Consider the following 20283-nt stretch of genomic DNA (forward strand, 5'->3'; position numbering starts at 1 on the left):
AGATGAATAATAGCCAAGAAGATCCTGAGACATATAAGGAGACATCTATCCTGAGACATCTATCCTAAAAGATAAGGTAAGTTTTTTATATATTTTTAAATTATAATTATATTTTATGACATTTTAAGTCAAGAGATCTACTCTTTTCTGAACCCTTTTCTCAGATTTAATATCTGAGATATAAAAATATCTATAACTCTTAAATCTAATAACTATCTAGTAACTCTGTCTTCTAAGATCTTATAGGTTTATTATATAACATTTTAAGTGTATAGAGTTATAAGAAATTATAAGATCTCCTTGCTTAAAGATCAGAGATCAGAGATATCTGTAATAACTTCCCAAAAACATCTATAACTCTTTATTCTCATATCTTCAACCCACAACTCCCTCGCTACCCTCTACTATTTAACCATTTTAATGGGTATATACCTAGTCCTGTCCATAAACCTCTAAAGTAAGGTTAAAAATAAGCAATTCTTCTTCCGCGATGGCCGATTGATGGCTGACGGGCTCACGTCATCGACTCACGTTTTATTTTGTGTGTCTTGTGCTGTTTGCTGTTTTGGATTTATTTTTGCTCGTTTTTCATTCGGGTTTTTTGCATGATTTGGATGCATTCCGTTAAATGCATTTTCCCAACATCACATTTCACCCACTTGGGGGATTGGATTGGATTGGAGATTGGGGGAATGGGCACAGCGTCCATGGAGGACTAGGAACTGGGAGATGGAGATGATGGTCAGAGTCCAGGGAAAGAAAGTGATTTCTGGGTAATGGGAATCAGTGGAAGAGATCTTCGATCTGGGCTGGGAAGCAGGGAAGGAACCAATCGATCGAATGGGTGAGCTCCAGTGGGACTAGAGTGAGTGAAAGCCACCGCAGGGCGGCACGACAAGGTTCTAACCCACAAAGTGGCGACCTCGGTTTGCTCCACTTGGGAAAGTGTATCTCAGATCCACACGCATGAGCAGCTAAACAATAATTTGCTTGGCTCTAAGCATTTCATTAATGGTGGAAGAAAAGTCTTGAATAGAATGGAACTGCGGAGCTACAGAGTTGCAGAGCTTGGAACTTGGAACTTGGAACTTGAAGCTGAACTTTGAAGGGGCGGATGAACTGAAGCGAGCGAATTTTCATATTAAAATACTCTATAAGGGGGTATTATTACAAAGCTCTATAGTTTGTAAGATCTAAGTAGCTGTCTGTCTGTCCGCTTATCCTAAGAAACTTAAGGGATATAGTTTTTAGCTTCTTTGATTTAAGAAATCTAAGCTTTTTCGGTCTGTCTTTAAAGTTACTGCCCGAAAATATAAACTTTCTAGCTATTTTTTATTGAAAAACATTATTAAAATAACTAAAGACTATCTTGTCTAGCTACAAGTCCACTTGTCCCTTTATTATTCCCCAGCTTATAAATAGAAAATAAAATGCCCCTTTAGAGTGGCAATTTCCTAATTAATTAGTTGCAGCTTTAAGAACCAAAAACCATTAAGAAAGAGAAGCAACTTTCATGGATTTAAACATATAATTTGGTGGAAAGCATAAGGGTATCTATCTAATTTGCGTCTCCCGCCCCATAACTAGTTTCCAGCCTTCTTGTTTCATTTTTTTTCCACTTTATTTTTTTGTGGTTAGTATTAGTAGTGGATGCCGTTTTTCTCTTTCTCCACTGGAGGAGGGCCCCAGTGTGTGTTTAGTGACATAGACAATGACAGTTATGTGCATTCCATTGGCAGTGGAGTACTCCGGCGGAGATACCTTGCGGTTTCAGCTTACATGCCACACCGACATTACCAGAGTCTAAGTTAGAATCTGGAGTCTAGAGATCCACATCCCATCAAAAGTCAACTGGAAAACTCTGTCAAGAATCAACTGGCATTACGTAAACACCGAAATTGTGTATACCTTCTTGGGACAATTTTCCTGGGCCTTGAGTCGAATCTGTGCGATATTAATAACACGTCGTCCACCGACCATGAAGATGAAGATGTAACTCCCAACTGGATGGAGAGACATCCCTTTCGAAGAACTGAACTAAAGAAATTCAAGTGTTTATGAACTGTTAGAGTTAACTAACTAAATCGGAGCAATAACACTTGTAGATGCCAGATCCGACATCAATTTTCCGACTCAACGAAGGTTGAAGAACCCTTTTCGGTTGCTCCACTTTTGTATCGTTTATCGTAGATTCTCTTCCGAAAAGAGACTCTTCTTTGAGACCCTGAGTCACCATCAATCATGTCGTGGTGTTCCATTAGTGCCACCAAACACGGTCCTCCGTTCAATGCAATTTGTCCATATTGGTTGCCACCCAAAGGCGTTGACAGTCCCCCCTTTTCTTTTCAGAGATCCTGGTCCAATATTTTATTTTTTTTTTTTTGTTAGCTTGTATCTAAATATGGCAAAAACACACAAAATTGGTGTCGCCAGCACTTGGCCATTCTTTTGCCTTTTGTGTTCTGGTCTAGTCCCGGCCTGGTCGAGAACTGACACTTCCCGAAGGGGGGAGACACTCCAGTTCCAGCTGGAGTGCATTGTTGTAGTCCAAAGACTGCAGATGCTGCTCCTACTGACACAGATTCCCCCAAAAACAGATGCCGATGCAGATGCAGGCCCTTTTCTCCCAAAAAAAAAATACAAAAAAAATACAAACATCAAAAGAACCGTGAAACTAGTTTAGAATATTTCCCCGGAATACCATATATCATCTATTGGGAAATTTGTTTAGGAATTTTAAGCAGCGGGCTTTCCCCCGAGAATGGAAAAAAGATTATAGAAGTCTTACTCTAATTTGGCTTTAAAAGTTTTCTATTTACTTATTAAAGTACCAAGTTCCAGTGCTTGATTTTGGCCGACTTGCGGGTTAAATCTTGGCTGTGCCTCGGAGCCATCTCCCAGAGGTTATTACCAATGATTGGGCCACGACGAACACTGCCAGAGACAGAGCCAGAGCTTGTGGCAGATGCTAATGCACTCCACTTTGACTTCCATTTGCCGGCGAAACGCAACAGGAACTGGGTCATCGCCGTCATCATTGTTGATTAGATCAAGTCGTCGGTCGGTGGAGTACATATATGTATGGTGATTGTTGCAATAAAAGGTTTACTATACTCCACATTACTAGGCCTATGACTATGGGCCATCATCTGTGTGAATCCCACATGTAATACCTTCCGACATTGGGTGTCACATTTAGCCGGCGCAGGAATTGGAGCAAATATGCGCATCAGGGCCTCATCCAGTGCCAGAGCTTGCCATTTTGCATTATACATTTTCCATTTTCCAGACTGCCATACACCAGCCACCACCCCGTGATCTCTGGAGCTTCCACACCAAGATACACTGAGAGAAATTGTAGAGGAAAGTAAAGGTTGTAGGTCTAGAAATGGAAAGAGTTGTGAGTTACATTGGAGTATATAAATTTTCAGTCAAATCAAGTGTTATAATGCCCTATTTTGTAATCCATTAACCTTAAAATAATCCAAAAACCATACCTGAAAAAGGAGTTGGGAATTATAAACAAAGTATAGGACAGTTAGAACATCCTCTATGAATGCCCTTCTCTCCCCAAAGAACTCTATTACAATCTCCTCAATATTGACCTTTGGAAACCCCTCTTTTTTTATGCTAATTGCTATAGATTTTCTCCAAGTGTAGGACTGTGAGGCTATAGCCTCAGCCATCTCTCGATCTTATTATGCGCGCTCGTATTATAACGGTCCGCAATTACCATTCACCGCTACCAAAGCCAAAGCCAAAGCCAAAGCCAAAGCGAGCAGCTCGAGCAGCGCCCGCTGCTAATGTGCTTTGTTCGTGTGCCCCCTTCTATATAGCCCAGCTTCTACACTATATAGTATAGTATATTGTTGCCCCCAAGCCCCGATCTACCAGTCTCCAGAGCCTCCGAACCCCGGGCTGTTTGCCAGCACGTAATTAGTCATTTTCCAAGAGCCACCTCCCGCACCATTGTTGTCAGCTCTCTGTCTCCTGAGTCGGCCTGGTGTCGTTGTTCTCGTTTTAATATTATGTGTATTATTATTATCTCGTTGCCGGGGCCTAGCTTTGGCTATAACTCTAGCTCTGGCTTTGTTTTTGCCAGCCAACCTGGCCATCCCATCCATATCCCCCTTTTCTTCACACGCCTCCAAAAAAAAAAGTTATATCAAGAATTTAGTTTCAGAAGCTGAATCTAGATACTCTTTAGGGTCTTATCTTTAAAATATGTGATATATATAGTAGGGCCATGGAGCTAAAATATTAGATATCCTAGAAAGAACTCAAGGACAGCCAGAGGAACTAAAGAAATAGCGGACAGACGGACAAGCGGACAGTAGAACTTATTTATATCTTTTAAACTCTATATCTTATCAATCAGATATCTAGATAGAGTCTATCTATAGAAACCAAGGGATATAGTATCCTTTTAACCTACAATATGAGTACTCTAGAATAAAACTAACGGACAGGCGGACACGCGGACACCTAAAACCTCCCAGTTAGACATCAAAAACCACCCCTTTCGAGTCGTTGATGTCTTGTTTGAAAGAAAAATCCACAATACCCCCTGGAAAGAGCATCTATAATGCCATCTTGGAGTGGAACTCAGGCAGCATCTTCTTTTGGGCTGGTGTGGTGGCTGCGGAAACCGCAACTAAAACAGTTGTATGTTGGGTCTCTGGCCGCCTGGGCTCAATTGGCTCCAATTGCAGTCTTCAAGCGTGACAGAAATGGAGCAAAACTACACGGGACAAAATGAGACAAAGGTGGAAATGGGGGCGGAGTTTTTCCAAATCAAAGTCGCAATCCGAAGTGCCAGAGGGGGCTTCCCACTGACTATCCCACTACCAATCCACCATCTACTATCCCAGAGTGTCGTTTGCCGTTGCCCATTTGCCATTTTCGGGTCCGACGATGAAATCATTCCAAATCTGTAGCCAGAGAATGGAAGGAAATAAGTCTCTCTTATGTAATACCCACTTAATGGATAAGTCTAGTAATCCAAAGCGCTGATTAATAATTAAGATTTTGTCACGCTAATCGATAACTAATCGAATCGTCAATCCCGTCCAGTACATCTCACTGACCATCGACCAGTTTTCTTCCCCCAAGACTTGGAGAAACATCTGCTGGATGGTGAAGAAAAAAACAACACTGGATTGTCTCACCTTCGTATCTCAATCTCGTGAGAGGAACATCCTCTTTAGAGGCACCTTCTGCTGCTCGAAAACCGGAACAAGAATTCAGATTCCAATGCCTGATTTCTGACTTCTGATTTCAGATTCTACATAGATCGGTTTAAAGACCGGGGGCTTAAAGAGCAGCATTTAACACACAGAGACCAGTCAGTTGGCCAGATCTGGTTTGCCAGAAGCCCAAAGGTTTGATGAACTTCTCGATAATTTACATTGGCATTGGATTCTTCAATCTTCACTCGATCTTGCCGGAGATTGGAATAAATTGAAAGTCCAAGACCCAGTCAAGGAAATCATTTTGCACACTCGACTGGGGCTTCGATTGCGATTGGTATTACGATTATTGGTATTGCGGTTGGCCAAAGGAAGACTTGAAAGCCAGTTGCAGTAGTTCCCATCCCCAACCCCATCTCCATCCTCCATACCAAGCTCTGGCAGAATGCCATGGATAAGATTTCGATTCAGATTCGGATTACTTAGGCTGTTCTGTGTCTGCTCATTTGTCGCTTGACTGCCGATGGTAATATCGCGATTTTCAGTCGCATTTTCGCACCTCAATTGGGGGGCTGGGTCGGGGTTAGTCCATAAAGGAGGGAGTGTAATATCTGAGAGGTCCTGCCCTTGGGCCATCTCTCGATACTCGATACGATGCGGGTGTAGACCATTCAACCTGCATGTCCGACCACTTCCAGCAGCATTCTACCCACAAACCAAAGGCGGACAAAAAAAAAAAAGAGAATAACTTTCAGGCATCTTCTGCGGGTTGGGCCAGAAAATCTATAAAACAGAATCTCATCATTCCACCGACAATGGAGTTCCTAAAGGCAGTCAGGCACTTTAAGAAATAAATCAAGACTTACTATATAAATGTTATAAAAATATATTATATTAAATATATCGTAGAATCTCTCTAGCTTCTAGCTTAAATATTTTTATAAATTCTTGGAAGACTTGAAAGACTTTTCTTCAAGTGCTCTTGTCCATTCATTTCTCCTCTAAGCTTTTCAACACTTCGACTGGCTGGCTGACAGATTTCCATCAGCGAGTTCATCAATTTCTGAAATTGAAAAAGCTACAAATACGATGGAAAAATAGAAAAGTATCCAAAGGAGGCTCAGATGATGAAGATTCTGGCCATTTCTGGCTATGGCTATGACTTTAAGGCGAATCCCAGGCTAGCTACAATAATTTCTGGCCTAATGAAGCATAAAATGGTTAGGTCGAGTCCCAACAGCAAATTCCTTCAATTGTGAAAGTCTCTGTGGCATCGGGGGACTTCTCAGGGATTTCGTTTAGAATAAATTATTAAAAAGCCAACCTTGAACCCTGGAGATCCCAAGACGAAGCGCGTAAATTATTCACTTATGACAGTTTGAGTTGCGACTGAAAATTATACGTCTGTCTAGGTGTGATGTGATTGATTCTGATTTTGTTTGCACCCCTGGCCGGATCTTAATGTTTCCATTAGGAATGCATCTGGTTAGCCATCTAGACTGGGAGACTGGAAGACTGGAGGACTGAGAGACAGGCAGAGAACTTTGCCACCATTAAAGCTAATCAATTTCAACCACAGGCCGTCCATCAAAATTTGTAACAAGCCCCGCGGGGCGTTTGCTCAGCAAAGTCAGTACGAGTCAGTCGAGTCAGTAAAGCAAAAGGGCAAAAAATATATATATGCTATAGTATGCTATAGTCTAGAAGAAAAAGCTGAAAAGCAGATGCAGAGCAGGAATCTGTAGAATAAACAACAAAGAGGTGGTAGATGAATGGGCTTGGGGAGTGGAAGCCCCCAGTGTGATCTCCATTTGACATGGCCTGATGCTCGAAATGATTAACATGTTGGACTCCTGGTGGTGGTGCTGGTGGTGGTTGAAGCCAGTAAGGCAGGCCAGGAGAGGATAAATGGCACTCTGGACCAGCCAGTTGGCGTGACGAAAGCAGTCAATCAACAGAAGGATCAGGCAGGACCTGAAGGCAGGTCCAGGCCAGCAGCCAATTTCATTCCAACAGAGTATCTCTGGCAGGTGATTGCTTTTCCCAAAATTAATAAACAGAAAATATATAGACCTCATTCCGAGGGCTCTCTCTATCTCGCTAATCACTCAATAAGGCCAAGGCCCTAGGGCCCCCAAGTTCGATATAAAGTGAGCACTAAACTCAAAATTAAGTGAATAACTATTATGTAAGGGAGAAATAATAGGAAATAGCCCTCAAACCAATACCCTAAGCCTGAAATGCAATAATTTGTGAGCATAAAATCCGGCTAATTCCCATAACCACAGCCAGAGGGCCATTCGTTCGGCCCGGACGTGTGGTTACGAGTTATAACTTCGGTCTCGCTTGGATTAGGGCCACTCCAATGCATTTGTCACACTTCATTTGGCCAAAATGCCAAATGCAGTTAGCCCAGGCAGTCACTGCAGCTGAAGGCTGCGGATACTCACTCCGGAGGCCCAGACAGACAGATAGATGTCAACTGAATGGTCTCTTGATGGATTCGGATCCCCAGGCTCATTAAAGCCAAATTCCAGACACTTGGGGCCTAAATTCTTCAGGGCAGTGCAGCCTTTCCTTATTTTTTTGTTATTTTTTTACCAGCACGAATATTCAATTAAGGCAAATTACAAACTTTAGAGCAGGAAAGTGATTCGTCGGGTCTGGAAGAACGGATGGATGTGTTGGTGGATGCTTCGAGGCAATTTGCACACTCATCGCTATGGCAAAAATTGGGCATTCAAGGAGTTTAGATACCCTTTCTTTTAGTTAACAAAAAACTAACAGATTGCAGAGGCTTCTGAGTATATATTTTGGATAAGAATGAGGAGTTTTGAAGGTAAGTTTCAGGCTTCTAACTTTAAAACAAAGAGAGTTATCATCTTTATAACCCAATTGGCGGACAAACGGACAGACGGACAAGGCTATAAGACTTAGAAGAGTGCTCTTGTCCCTTACTTGTTTATATTTATTTGTTAGACAAAAGAAAGACTAGTTAGTATACCAAGTTTAGGGTTTCCAACTCTTAAATCTGAGCGACTATCCCATTTAGAGATCAAACTGGCGGACAAACGGACAGACGGACAAGGCTACTAGGATTAAATAGCCAAGACACCCTCTAGGTAGAGTATAGAAAGCCAAAAACAAAAGCCACAGGCAGTGCACACTATAGGGGATTGCCGACCGAGTTGAGTTGTCAAAAGGTTGAAATTAGCCTTGACCCCTTCGGATGGCTGATGGCCTGACTGACGGCTAATGGAGCTCAAGATGGCCAGTACCGTTTGCCAAGGATGTGGTGGATAGACGGATGGATGGATGGATGGATGGAAAAGCCAACGGGAAAAGCACTGAACCTCTGAAGATCTCCGAAGACAACCAGCCATGTCCAATCCAAGTCCAATTAGTGAATCTCTTAGAGATCTTTTTAGATGGCATTCCGAACAATGACAAGAACAAAACGGAAAAGCATCCGAAACATCCGAATAAAAAAAAAAAAGGTAAGAAATAAATAGGAGCCACAATGTGATTATGATTAAGTGCTCCACGTTCCACGTTCTAGCTCACAAATGAAAGTTACCTTGACGAATGACCCATTTAGCCACAATACTGAAAACTGAATACTGGGGAAGAAATATATAAACCAACTGAAAAAGGTCAAAGATAAATGCCGAGAGGCACGAGTCCGAGGAGAGCCGAGTCTGGGCGTTTTATTTCAAATTAAATTATTATTTTCCCCTCTTGTTTGCTTAAGGCTCAGACCTCAGACTTCTTACGGAAAGCCAATTATGTCTTTATGGTTATAGGTTTGAATTCCAGGCGAGAGACAATACAACCTCAAAGATACAACCTAAACAGACCGAATCGAACCAAATGTGAGGTTAAAATAGGGTTGTCGATGAAACTATAACTTATTTTATAGTATTTTGAGGTCAGAGGTTCAAAACTGTCTTGGATATATAATTTAAATATTATACCACTTGATCAGTTATAGTATATTGTTCTTTGAAAGGTCTTAAGAACCATAAAACCTTAAGATCTAAACATTAAAGCCACCTGGCAACCCTAAAAGCCCCTCAAAATACTATGGACTTCTATGGACTTTCCACTTAGAAACCCAAACGATATGATCAATTCGATTCGATTTTCGGGGCCAATTTTTGGGGCCAGCATGTAATTATACGAATTAAAGAGCATTTAGAAAATTTAGCAGTTCTAATGACCTACAAATAGTAAGTGCCTCATGAGGCATCAGGGCATGAGGCATGGAGGCATGAGGCGGCAAGTGGGTAACAAGAAAGGCGCCCCTGGTTACGAGTTCCATTTATTCCCAATTGGTTCGAAATGATGGGAAATCGGCAATAAAGCAATCACTGCAAATTGCCAGCTTCTGTTGAAAACGAAAACTCTCCGAACTCCGATCAAATGCGGTTCCTGGGCCTTCCTGGACAAAAAAGGTGAAAGTCTAGTAGAGTTCTTTTTCTACTAAAGAGTACTTGAGTACTTGGTGGCCCTTTTTGAATCATAAATTACAACGCCAATCGCATGGTTTAGGAACACCTGTGACCCCCAACGATGATTGGATTGTGGGGGGAGAACACATGAGGAGATTCGCAGCTGGACGATCCTCTAACGAGATGGAGGAGATGCTGGCGAAGATCATGAAGGGGAGTCTAGTACAAACCGTTACCTAAAACTCAGTAAACCCAAAACTCAGATCGTCCAATTGACGAATTGACCCAAAAGAACGAAAAGTACTTGGCATGGGCTAACTGGATTCTCTCTTTGCCGATTCTTGATGGGCCATTTCCATGGGAAAATGCAAATGACCCATGAGCCAGGTCCAGGTCCAGGTCCAAGCCAGGTCCAAGCCAGGTCCGTCTTGGCCACATTTGCATACAACATACAGCATGCGACACGATTATGGTTATGAACATGTTAACGATGTGGGCCCAGTTAACGGTTCCACCAACATACAATACAATATCCATAAATGCATACTAGATTCTCAGGGCCTGGACTTGGACTCGGAATCGGAAGCTTTTGAGAAATCGAAAGGGAAATCCTTGAAGTGACGGAATATTTAACAAGAAATACTATTTAAATAATAACATTTCAAGAGAGACTCTTTTTTGGGAAGTGGTTTAGGCCACATAAAGTGGACTGACTTCCTAAGCCAACAGAGAACAGTAGCTCTGATTCGCTGATTCGCTGATTCTCTGATGGATTCATTGACCTGGTAACCCCCGCCAAATGGTGATCAGTCCATTGTCTACCATTCCGTTCTCCGTTCTTCTGGGTCATCAACTGATTCCGGATCCAGACCGGGGTATTACCTACTACCACTACCTCTATACCACTAATACTTTGTACGCCATTGACTATCAAAATATTTTCGCCATTAAGATCGGTGATTATATTTTGCCATCATGGCCATCATGGCCATCATTCCGTTCCATTCCATTCCGGAATCCGGATTCCCAGTTCTCCACAATCGCCACTTTGCACTCAAATAGATGAGCAGAGCTTCATTTGGCCTGATGATGATTACTCTGGCACTGGTACTGGTACTCAGAGTGGTAGAGTCTTCACTGTACCTCCTCCAGATCTTCCTCCAGTGGCTAATGGCCTCTCGCTTACCGTTAGCTGTCGTTAGGCGCCAAAATCGCAATAAAGCGGCCAATTCGCCAAAGGCCTCCGCGAATTTGTCATCATTTTCAGAGTCCAAGGGAGTCTAAACTCCAATGGCCTTGAACTAAAGCCGCAAGACTTTATTTTTGATTTAAAGTTAAGGTAGAAAGTTTATAAAATAAAATTAACTTAAGGCTTAAATAGAAATCCTTCAAAAACACCTTTTTAAAAGACATAAACTACTAAAATAGGAGTCTTTCTATGTGCATTTTAATAGAACTACTAACTACTAACTGGATAGAACCTACTAACTAAAGAAGCTCCTAAAACTAAGACTACCAACCCACTACAAATCCCATAAATATGCTTTACTTCTCCTTTAAGACAAACTGACCAAAAATATGCTATATTTTCAGAGGAAAAGCCTCTTACCAAGTAGAAAAGTCAGAAAAGCACGTAAAACAAGTTATCAGTTGGCCAGAAATTACTAAAGAAACCCCAAAATATATCTCAAATATTTTAGGTTAATAAGTAATGCCAAAAAAATGGGGATTTTCCTGAAGTGATTTTGGCCAGAGATTTGTGTTAAAATCCAGTTTGTTATTTTTTATTGTTTGGTTGCAGGAAACTTCAGGGGAATTTCGATAGCAAAGCCATGCAATCTATAAGTTTAAAGATATAGGCTTTTCTTGAGATACTCTTACGAGAAATTAAAGTCATTATAAAGATATTAGATTTTAAGATTTGAAACAAAAAAGAAACTAGAGAGGAAAGTGGCTTAAATATTTATTTTTTGTAAGAACTTCAAGTAGTAGAAAGAGAGTATTTGAAGACTTTGAACCTCAGTTAGTATTTCATTTTATTTTCTTCACTTTTCTTTTGGGCGTTTAGTCTGTTGGCTGTTGCTTGTTGCCTGCTTGGCTGTTTCGCTGTTTCGGTGTTGGCCTGGCCAACTGCCTGGCCAGCGTAACCATAGAGTTTCTGGCAAATTGCATCACAAATGCGGCTCCAGTACCAGCATTTACCAATCCGCTGAAACACTAAACACTCTCTGATTTTCTGTCTGCAGAAAAGCCGAAAAGCCCACGACGTGTGCCCAGTCATCGAAACATCATCGCCCAAAGTGCTGAATTTATCCATGGGCGTGACCAGACACTTTGCTCCAAAGGGGATTCATTTGGCTTAAATCTAAAGCTAAAGTCCATGGATATTGCAAAATTTATTTATTAGCGTTTAGTTGATCTCCTAATGAGTGGAGTTGCTTTCTTCTGGCTTGGCCAAAAATAAAATTAAGCGAAAACGAAACATTTCCAATTACCCAACAAGATCGGATGATGTCGGTTCGAGAAACACCTGGACCTGGACGTGGACCTGGACCTGGACCTGGACCTGGACCTGGACCTGGGAACTAGTGATTCAACCGAATCAAGTATTTCATGTTCAAGTCGAGTCTCGGTCTCGGGTTTCAAGTCTCAAGTCCCAAGTCCAATTACGCATTAGTCGTAGATGCAACATGAAATAGTTTGTCAACCTCTCAGGTGCGTAGCAATATCCCATGAATATGCAGGTTTTTCTCTCGAAAGTTATTTATAGGAGTTGTAAGACACTATTTTGGTTTCGCATTTAAGGTTAAGGTGCAATGGGAACTTAAAAAGCATGTTGAAGGAAGCTAGTTCGAAGGACCAACACGGTAAGTTGGTCCTTCGAGACTAATTTGGATTTTTAATAGATGCTATCCTCTAGTTGCTTCAGAAACCTGAAAGAAATGGATCTAATTATGTAGAACATAGATAGATCGGAGAACCAATGTGGTATTTTGGTCCTTCGAGACTAATTTTGTCTTGGGATGGTTTTTGAAAGGTACTACCCTCTTTAAATGAAAGATTGTAGGAGCTTTTTTTTCGATTTCTTCAGATATTTGAGTAGAATAAAGAGTAGTTCGTGTTGAGTTCTGTTTCAAAGCTATTAGAGTTCTCTATAAACCAGCTTCTGTTCAACATATTCCTTGTCTTGCAACTTTGAAACTGTCTTTATCTTGTCATTTTCATTCATGTTGAGACTTTTCCATTGACAATATTGACTCGACCCCAATCCGAGCCGACATCGCCGACATTTATGTAATCGAAAGTGTCCCAAGGGGCGTGGAGCGAACGCCACTTGCCACTTGCCACATTTTGCAAATTCGATGAAAGAGGCCCCCTCCCCCTGGATGGATGCAAGTCTTTCCACTGGACAGCATAGAGGGAGGGGGTTTTGTGTGAATGGTTTTCGAATAGTTGCGACATTTTTTTGTGCCTCGCCAGGTGCCTCGCCTATTGTTTGGAAGCAAGTTCTTCGAGTTGCATTGGACTGACTGGTCAGCTAACCGATCAGGTCACTCCACTCCACTCTACTTTAGTTCACTTTTAGTTTGGTTAACTTCGAAATCCAAATCCAGATCCCTGCTCCCCCTATCCGTGCCATGACTTTTTAGCGAAAATTGATCATAAAATGCATTCGTTTGGTTTCATTTAGTCGGCCTCTTTTTCATTTTTTTTCTATTGCAATTTGCAGTTTGCAGTTTGCAGGTTTTCAGTTTTGAGTTTTTGGTTTTTCAGCTTCGCTGTTTGCACTTGCAGTTGTTGGGGTCTTTTTTTGCGAGTGCATATAATGCCTTCTGCTTGTTTGCTTTATGGCACTTTTCCACATACTACATACTACCACTTCGTGTGGTGTGGTAGCAGTGGCTCCGAATCCGAGTTACCTCGAGTCCGAACTCCAATCCAATCTCCCAGAGCTCCAAACTCCCAGCCCCAAACGTCGCTTGATCAGTTGCGGTTTTTACTTTCATCGGTTCGGTTGTTGGTTTGGTTTTCTTCATTGTCGGTTGTTGGTTGTTGGTTGTTGGTTGTTGGTTGTCCGTTTGATGATACTCCGTTCAGACCAACACAAAATCTCATTAAACAAATATACGAAAAATAAATCGAACCTCTGTTAAGTACAGAGCTTGTCCAGAAGAGATCGCTCCAATCGGTTGGTTGATTTTGGGATTTTGTTGCCTTTCTTTACATTGGCGTGGTTTACTATTTTATTTTTTTTTTGTATTTTTTGGGGGGGAATGGGATTGTTTGTTTGTCCATTCAATTGCCACCCCGTTTCGTGTTTATTTTTTTGGGTAGGAGGATGAGGAAACACTTCCCAAGCCTTTCACTTTTTTTTTCTTCCTCCAACACTCCAGAATCTGTGCGAGAATTGCATAATTTGTATTTTTATGATTTGATATTGATATGTGGTCGAAGTGAAAAGTGAGGCGGACAGGCGATGGCAATAAAGATCATCGTCACTTCATCATCATCATCATCAACAGAAAGACAAGACGCGGAAGTTATATAACCATCAATGATACCAATAACCTCCCGACGCGTCGGCATTTTCCAACTCCAACATGGCCAGGCTAGGCTAGGCCAGGCCAGGCTAGGCCAGACTAAGGCTCCGGCAACTACCAACTATCCAACTACCAAGTTACTAACTTATCTTACTGTCTTGCCAAGTTTCAGCCTTCGGCCGCGACCACGAGACGCGAGACTATATGGTGGTCACAACACGTTTAACAAGTTTTTCACTCTTTTTTCGGTTTTCAGGAAATTTTGCAATTTTCCCCCAATGCTGCTTTCGCAGATCCAATTCAGATTCAATTGCATCCATCGGGCTCGGATGACGGCCTGGCCTGGCCATAAAAGCCAAACAAATCCCATCACAAATGGAGTCATAAACTAGAAAATATTATGTGTCCGACTCGTCTTTAAAGAGATTATCTCATAGAGTCTGTACGGATAGGGTCCTAATTGCTTTTAAGATGATAGAGGTTTAGAGAGTTTTAGAGAGATATCTCTTCAAGAAGAGCCTTTATAGAGATCTCCATCTCCTACTCTAGAGTTAGACCCATCTTCCAGTGGGTTAACCAACAAAGATCATTACTCTTTACCATCCAAAGTGACTCTGATATCATTCCAGGTACAAGGTATACCCACCCACATCACGCCCGAGCCGATGAATGCCAGCCGATCCCCCTCGTTAGGTGGAATCTGAGATCGCGACACAATGACAAGGTCGGAGCACACCGGAGGAGTCAACTGTGCGCACTGGCGGGTTAGCCAACAGAATACATAAGACAGAGACAATGCAGTGCCGAGATTAGCCCGGACAAAGTGCACCACAGATTCCAGAAGCTAGAAGAGAGAGAGTCTTCTACGTAGAACCCCAAAAAGGATCCCCCAACAAGCCAGAGAGAGTCACAAGGACAAGGAGAATAGCTAGCCAAGGCGTTCCAATGAAGCCCTACCTCTGGATGATATTGTCCTGTGTCCTGCTCGCCGCGCTGCTGCATCCTGTGAGCTCGAACGGAACTCAGGCAGAGGCTCTGCACGGAGGACGGCAGGATGGTTCCTGGCCAAGTGCCAGGACGAACAACATCACCATACTCCATGAGGTGGCCACCGAAACGGAACCACCACTCACCCTGAACACCCACGAGGTGCTGCCGCTGAAGCCTCTGAAGAAGAAAGCGTACTTGCCTCTGGAGAAGATCCTGCCGAGCATCGAGTATGTGAAGCCACCGCATCCACTCAAGGACTACGAACTGCATCCTGTCACGTTCGACTTCAATCTGGGCGACCTCGAGGATCTGGAGCATGAGGTGATCAAGAAGGGCGACCTCACCAGCCAGGAACAGCATGTCCTGGCCGGTGACAGTGGCTCACCCATTGACATCGGCTTCAGTCCTTCCTCCGCCGCCAATCCGGACGAGAATGAAACGGTTCTGGTGGACATCGGAGAGCTCTCCACAGAGCCCACCACTTCCACCCTGCCGGGAACTACAACCACTTCTGTGAACAGTCCCTCCTCCACATCGACGCCCAGCACTCACATCCTGAAGATCCTGCGGAGCAACAAGCCCCAGGTGGCCAGCAAGTCTGGCAGGGACTCGCTGAAGCAAAAGGACGAGGACGACATGCAGCTGAAGACCCTGGGCAGCACCATCAACAGCATCAGTCGGTACTTGGGGGCCAATGCCACTGGGAGCACTGGCAACGGCAGCATGGCCGAGAGCCTCTATGGCCAGGCCAACTACTTCCAGATTGTGGCCAATCTGTATGACCACTTCTACTGGCAGATCGCCGAGATAAGGACGCGGGTGCGGACGAACTGTGGCCTGGAAATGCAGGCCTACCTCACGGCCCTCCACTCCAGCTTGGAGTGGGCTCAGAAGGGTAGGATCTCTGATCTTTCAAAAGGATTCAAGTCCTGACATCCACTCTCTATTCTCTACTTCCAGCCTATGACTCCTCTGGCCGCTATCGAGGACAATTGCTTTTCGGCAACGACAAGTGGCTGGGCCAGTTGTCCTTCTGCTACGAACTCAATCGCCAGGACTCTCAGGAGGAGCGCAAGCACTTCGATGTGGAGTTCTACGTGGCCGATGTGGCACTTCACATGCCCAGACTCAATAGATCGGTGGGTTTCACCTCGAAGGTCCTGGATAACCTCCTCTAATCCTCTTCTTTCAGATGCTTCTCAGCCTGGGCGAGTGCCTGCCCAAGTCCTGCTCTGCCCACGATGTCCAGTCGATCCTCTCCCTGGATCCCTATGCCAGAATGCTAACTGTCCTGGGGGCCCACAATACCTCGGTGCAGCAGCCTCCGCTCCAGGTCCTGCACGTCCGCACTGTGCCAGGACTCTACAGTCACTGGCGGCAGCTCAAGTTCCAGGTATTCATGTGAGTATCAGCCTCCTAGGGTAGAGGATCATCCTTTCTAATGCCTTCTCCTCCTCCTGCAGTAGCTTTATGCTCACCCTGCTACTGGTGGTCCTGGTGGCCTCGTATTACCAGCTGAAGATCGACGAACGCCGCCTGGTGGTGGCTCCGATCGCCGCCATCAGCAGCGGGAAGTGCGACGGCGGCACCACCGCCTCCTCCAAGAACGGCGGCTTCTACGGCAAGCCCTTCGAGCTCTTCCAGATGCGGCCCTTGGGCAGCACCAACAGCCTGGCCGACGGCACCCACAGTCCTTGTGAGATGGATGTGAACGGGAACAGGCACTCCACGGACATGGCGGAATTGAACAATGATCCCAATACCACGTCCACATCGGGTTCCATAACGGGCAAGTCCGAGATGACGGACTATCAGGTGGAGACTGGCAGCTGTGCCGGAGCGGCAGGGACCTACGAGGCAGAGCAGCCCATTGGTAAGAGTCCTGAGAGGTCCTTGGAGCTTAAATACTAAAACTTATCCTTTTTTCAGCTCTCCATCAGCAGATACTCTTGTGCTTTGCCCTGCAAACCAATGCCAAGGCCATCCTGAATATTGACAAGACCAAGGAGGTGAGTCCTAGTGTTTTAATCCTCTGGCATGTCCTTTGAACTCTTCTTTCTTATAGACCCACACTTCCTGCCTTCATGGACTGCGTGTCTTCTCCGTTTTGTGGACCATGATGGTCCACACTTATCTCCAAATGTTTGCAATTGGCGAGAACAAGGTAGTCCTTATTTATTTGTAGTTTCTTAATCCTAAACTTTTGTTTTAATTCCATTAGTTCGAGCGCGTGATCACGGAGAGATCGTTCTGGTATCAGGTGATTGGCAATGCCACCTACTCGGTGGACTCCTTCTTCTTCATCAGCGGCCTCCTGGTGACCCTGCTCTACCTCAAACAGGACCGCAAGTCTCCCGGCGAGCCGTGCTCGTTTGTGAAGCGAAGCTTCCTGGAGACCCTCATGATGCTCCTCTACAGATACTTGCGCCTCACTCCGGTTTATTTATTTGTGGTCATCTTCAATGATTTTGCAGTGAGGTGAGGGCTTCTTTTCTTCTTTAAATATTTGTATTTTTATCCTATTTGCCTTCCAGACAAGGACTCGATTCCTCGGTCTTCCAGCCCGCCAAAATAGGGCCCAACACCTGCCGCGTCTACTGGTGGCGGAATATCCTTTATATCAACAACTTCTTCCCCCAGCAGGAGATGTGCATGATGTGGAGCTGGTACATGGCCAACGAGATGCAGTTTTACATTATGGCCGCTTTGCTTTTGGCCCTTGCCAGGAGGTTAGTTCATCATCTCATCCTAAATGTCCTTGTTATATAATTTTCTTTACTTTTCAAGGTATTTCAAGGCAGTGGCTCTCACACTGATGGTCTTCCTGATCAGCTCCTGGAGCATCTCGGGCATTATTTCCCTGCAACATCATTACACCCACAAGGTGTCCTTGCCCTTCGAGTCCTTTGACTTTCTGTACGACAAGCCCTGGCAAAGAGTGGGCTCTTATATAGTCGGTGAGTCTAAAAAATACTTCAAATATTATATTTTTAAATCGGAGAACCAAGAAACACAGACACTATACAGCACAGCACAACAGGCATCCTTAAACCCATTCCCTTACTTATTTCCCTTCAATCATCATCCTATCCTTGATCCTTTTCCAGGCATGCTCGCTGGCTATATCCTGTACAAGGTCAAGACCCCGCCACAGGTCTCCAAGCGCCTCAATCTGTCCTTGTGGACGGGCAGCCTGGCGGTTCTACTCGTTGTGGTCTTTGGCGTTTGGGAAGGACAACTTAGTGAGGTTAACACCGCCTTCTATGTGGGCGTGGCACACACCGCCTTCGGCTGTGGCCTGGTCTGGATCGTTCTGTCCTGCTGCTGGGGTCTGGCGCCCACAGTGAACGCCATCCTCTCGTATCGCGTCTTGTGGCCCCTGTCCCGTCTAACCTACTGCGCCTATCTAATCCATCCGATCATCATGTTCATCTGCTCCTCGCACATGAGTGGCACCGTCCACCTGAGCAATCCCCTCATCCTGACCCTGTTCCTGGGCAATGCCGTCGTCTCCTTCGGCTCGGCCTTTGTCATTTCGGCGCTGTTCGAGGCGCCGGTCATTCGAATACTCAAGATCTGCTTCAAGAAGTGATCCAATTCCAGTCTAGTTTGCTTTTTTTTCCCAATGTGTGTGTTTTTTTTTTTTTGATTAATTCATAATTATGAATATATCTTAGGCGTATAATATATACTGTATATAATAGAATGCATATATTTTATATATTTTTGTATATAATAAAAGGGCGGTCTCCCATTTATTCTTCAAAACTATCCATGGGAAGAAGGCCATCTTCTCCTTTGTTCTTGTAGTTCTTTTTTGTGATCTTTTTCCTTAAATCTATAATATATATTTAACCCTTTGACCCTTAACCCTTGACCGCCCTCATGTACAGTATATACAATATTTTTAAGGGGTCTTTCACGAGTGCGAGTGAAGTGTTTGAAAAATAAATGTTATTTACAAAAAGGGCTACTTCTCTTCTCTTTTTGGTTCAAAACAAGGACTATATCTTCTTTCCAGCACTCTTTAAAAGCTAAATAAAACTATAAATTATAGTAGAAATCTTTAAAAAGAAACCTCCCATTTTACAAATCCAAAAAATATATATTATACAAAATCAAATTGAAAATTCGCTTTGCTGGAACGCTGGGATGGCGGCGATGGGGCATCACTTCCACTACAACGATGATGAGCGCGCATCTCCAAAGGACCATGGACAAGGACCAAGGACCTTTCGAGTCACAAAAAGCGCTAGCGAAGGACTTCACTCCGTCACCACCACCACAGAGCGCTCCGGATAGAGCAGGGACATCAACAGCTCCTCGGTGACCTCGATTGTTTCTGTGCCAGTATCCGCGGATCCGCACACGGAGAAGGAGTCTGGCTGAGTGTCCTGTTGGGGCAGCCCATAACCGGCATGGGTTAGATCTCGCTCCTCCTCCTCAAGCACAAAGTACAAATCACCGGCCGAATGGGATGACAGATCCTGACAGGGATGCAGCACCTTGAGGGCATCGCGTCGAAAGATCTGAATGGCCTTAGCCACTTGCTCGCTGACCCGCAGGCAGTGCTCCAGCCGCTCGCCAGCTGGTATGTTTTCCACCCGAGAACCCAATCCCAGGGCATCGTCCAGGTGCCAGAGTAGTCGCCGGAAGATGAAGCTGGCGTAGCGTCGGCGCTGGCATTCGTTGAGCTGACGGCGGCGCAGGGAGCACGGCTGGAAGAAGGCGAATCCCAAATAGACCACCAGCAGGAGCTGCGTTAAAATGGACAGGGCCAGGACGAGGAGCAGGGACTCCTCGTCGCAGGACGGCGACCGACGTGTCCAGTCGGTCAGCGGCAGCGGCGGCACCCCTTCCGGCACGTATCTTGGTAGCATGGTGGTCACCAGCATCACCACCTGTTCCACTAAAGGATCACCGAGCGAGCTAGCTCTAGTCGACCGAAACGAAAGCGAGTCAAATTTCCGAAATTTCGATGTCGTAGGCGACCAGGATGTTTGCCAACTGGCAAACATGATTTTAATGATATTTAATGCCAAACATTTTTATCACGAAATCATTTTCAGCGCGCCCATAAAGCGCGCCTAATTTTGAATCCAGCCAGTGTTA

The 20283-nt window shown here is 44.3% G+C and overlaps 2 protein-coding genes across 7 annotated transcripts; one reads left to right on the forward strand and one right to left on the reverse strand.

The window, feature by feature from the left end:
* On the forward strand, window positions 1-19321 carry LOC6504848. 6 transcript variants are annotated; one of them, XM_032453152.2, is made up of 12 exons: window positions 7622-8028; window positions 8104-8686; window positions 14811-16066; window positions 16132-16310; window positions 16364-16572; window positions 16635-17044; window positions 17101-17180; window positions 17237-17335; window positions 17393-17649; window positions 17706-17900; window positions 17959-18128; window positions 18279-18881. In XM_032453152.2, exons 3-12 carry the CDS (start codon window positions 15127-15129, stop codon window positions 18761-18763), a joined length of 3024 nt encoding a protein of 1007 aa, XP_032309043.1. In that variant the 5' UTR covers window positions 7622-8028; window positions 8104-8686; window positions 14811-15126; the 3' UTR covers window positions 18764-18881. The 6 variants fall into 6 exon arrangements, with proteins under 6 accessions (XP_044572719.1, XP_014759829.1, XP_032309043.1 ...); XM_044716784.1 differs by lacking the exons at window positions 7622-8028; window positions 8104-8686; window positions 18279-18881 and adding exons at window positions 1-76; window positions 19193-19321; XM_014904343.3 differs by lacking the exons at window positions 7622-8028; window positions 8104-8686 and adding an exon at window positions 1-76.
* Window positions 19256-20204, reverse strand: LOC6504665. Its single transcript, XM_001966410.3, has one exon. The coding sequence runs from the start codon at window positions 20187-20189 to the stop codon at window positions 19437-19439; it is 753 nt and encodes a 250-aa protein (XP_001966446.2). The 5' UTR covers window positions 20190-20204; the 3' UTR covers window positions 19256-19436.
* Window positions 20205-20283: the final 79 nt, after the last annotated feature.

Source organism: Drosophila ananassae, chromosome XL (assembly GCF_017639315.1).
Source record: "Drosophila ananassae strain 14024-0371.13 chromosome XL, ASM1763931v2, whole genome shotgun sequence".
NCBI lineage: Eukaryota > Metazoa > Arthropoda > Insecta > Diptera > Drosophilidae > Drosophila > Drosophila ananassae.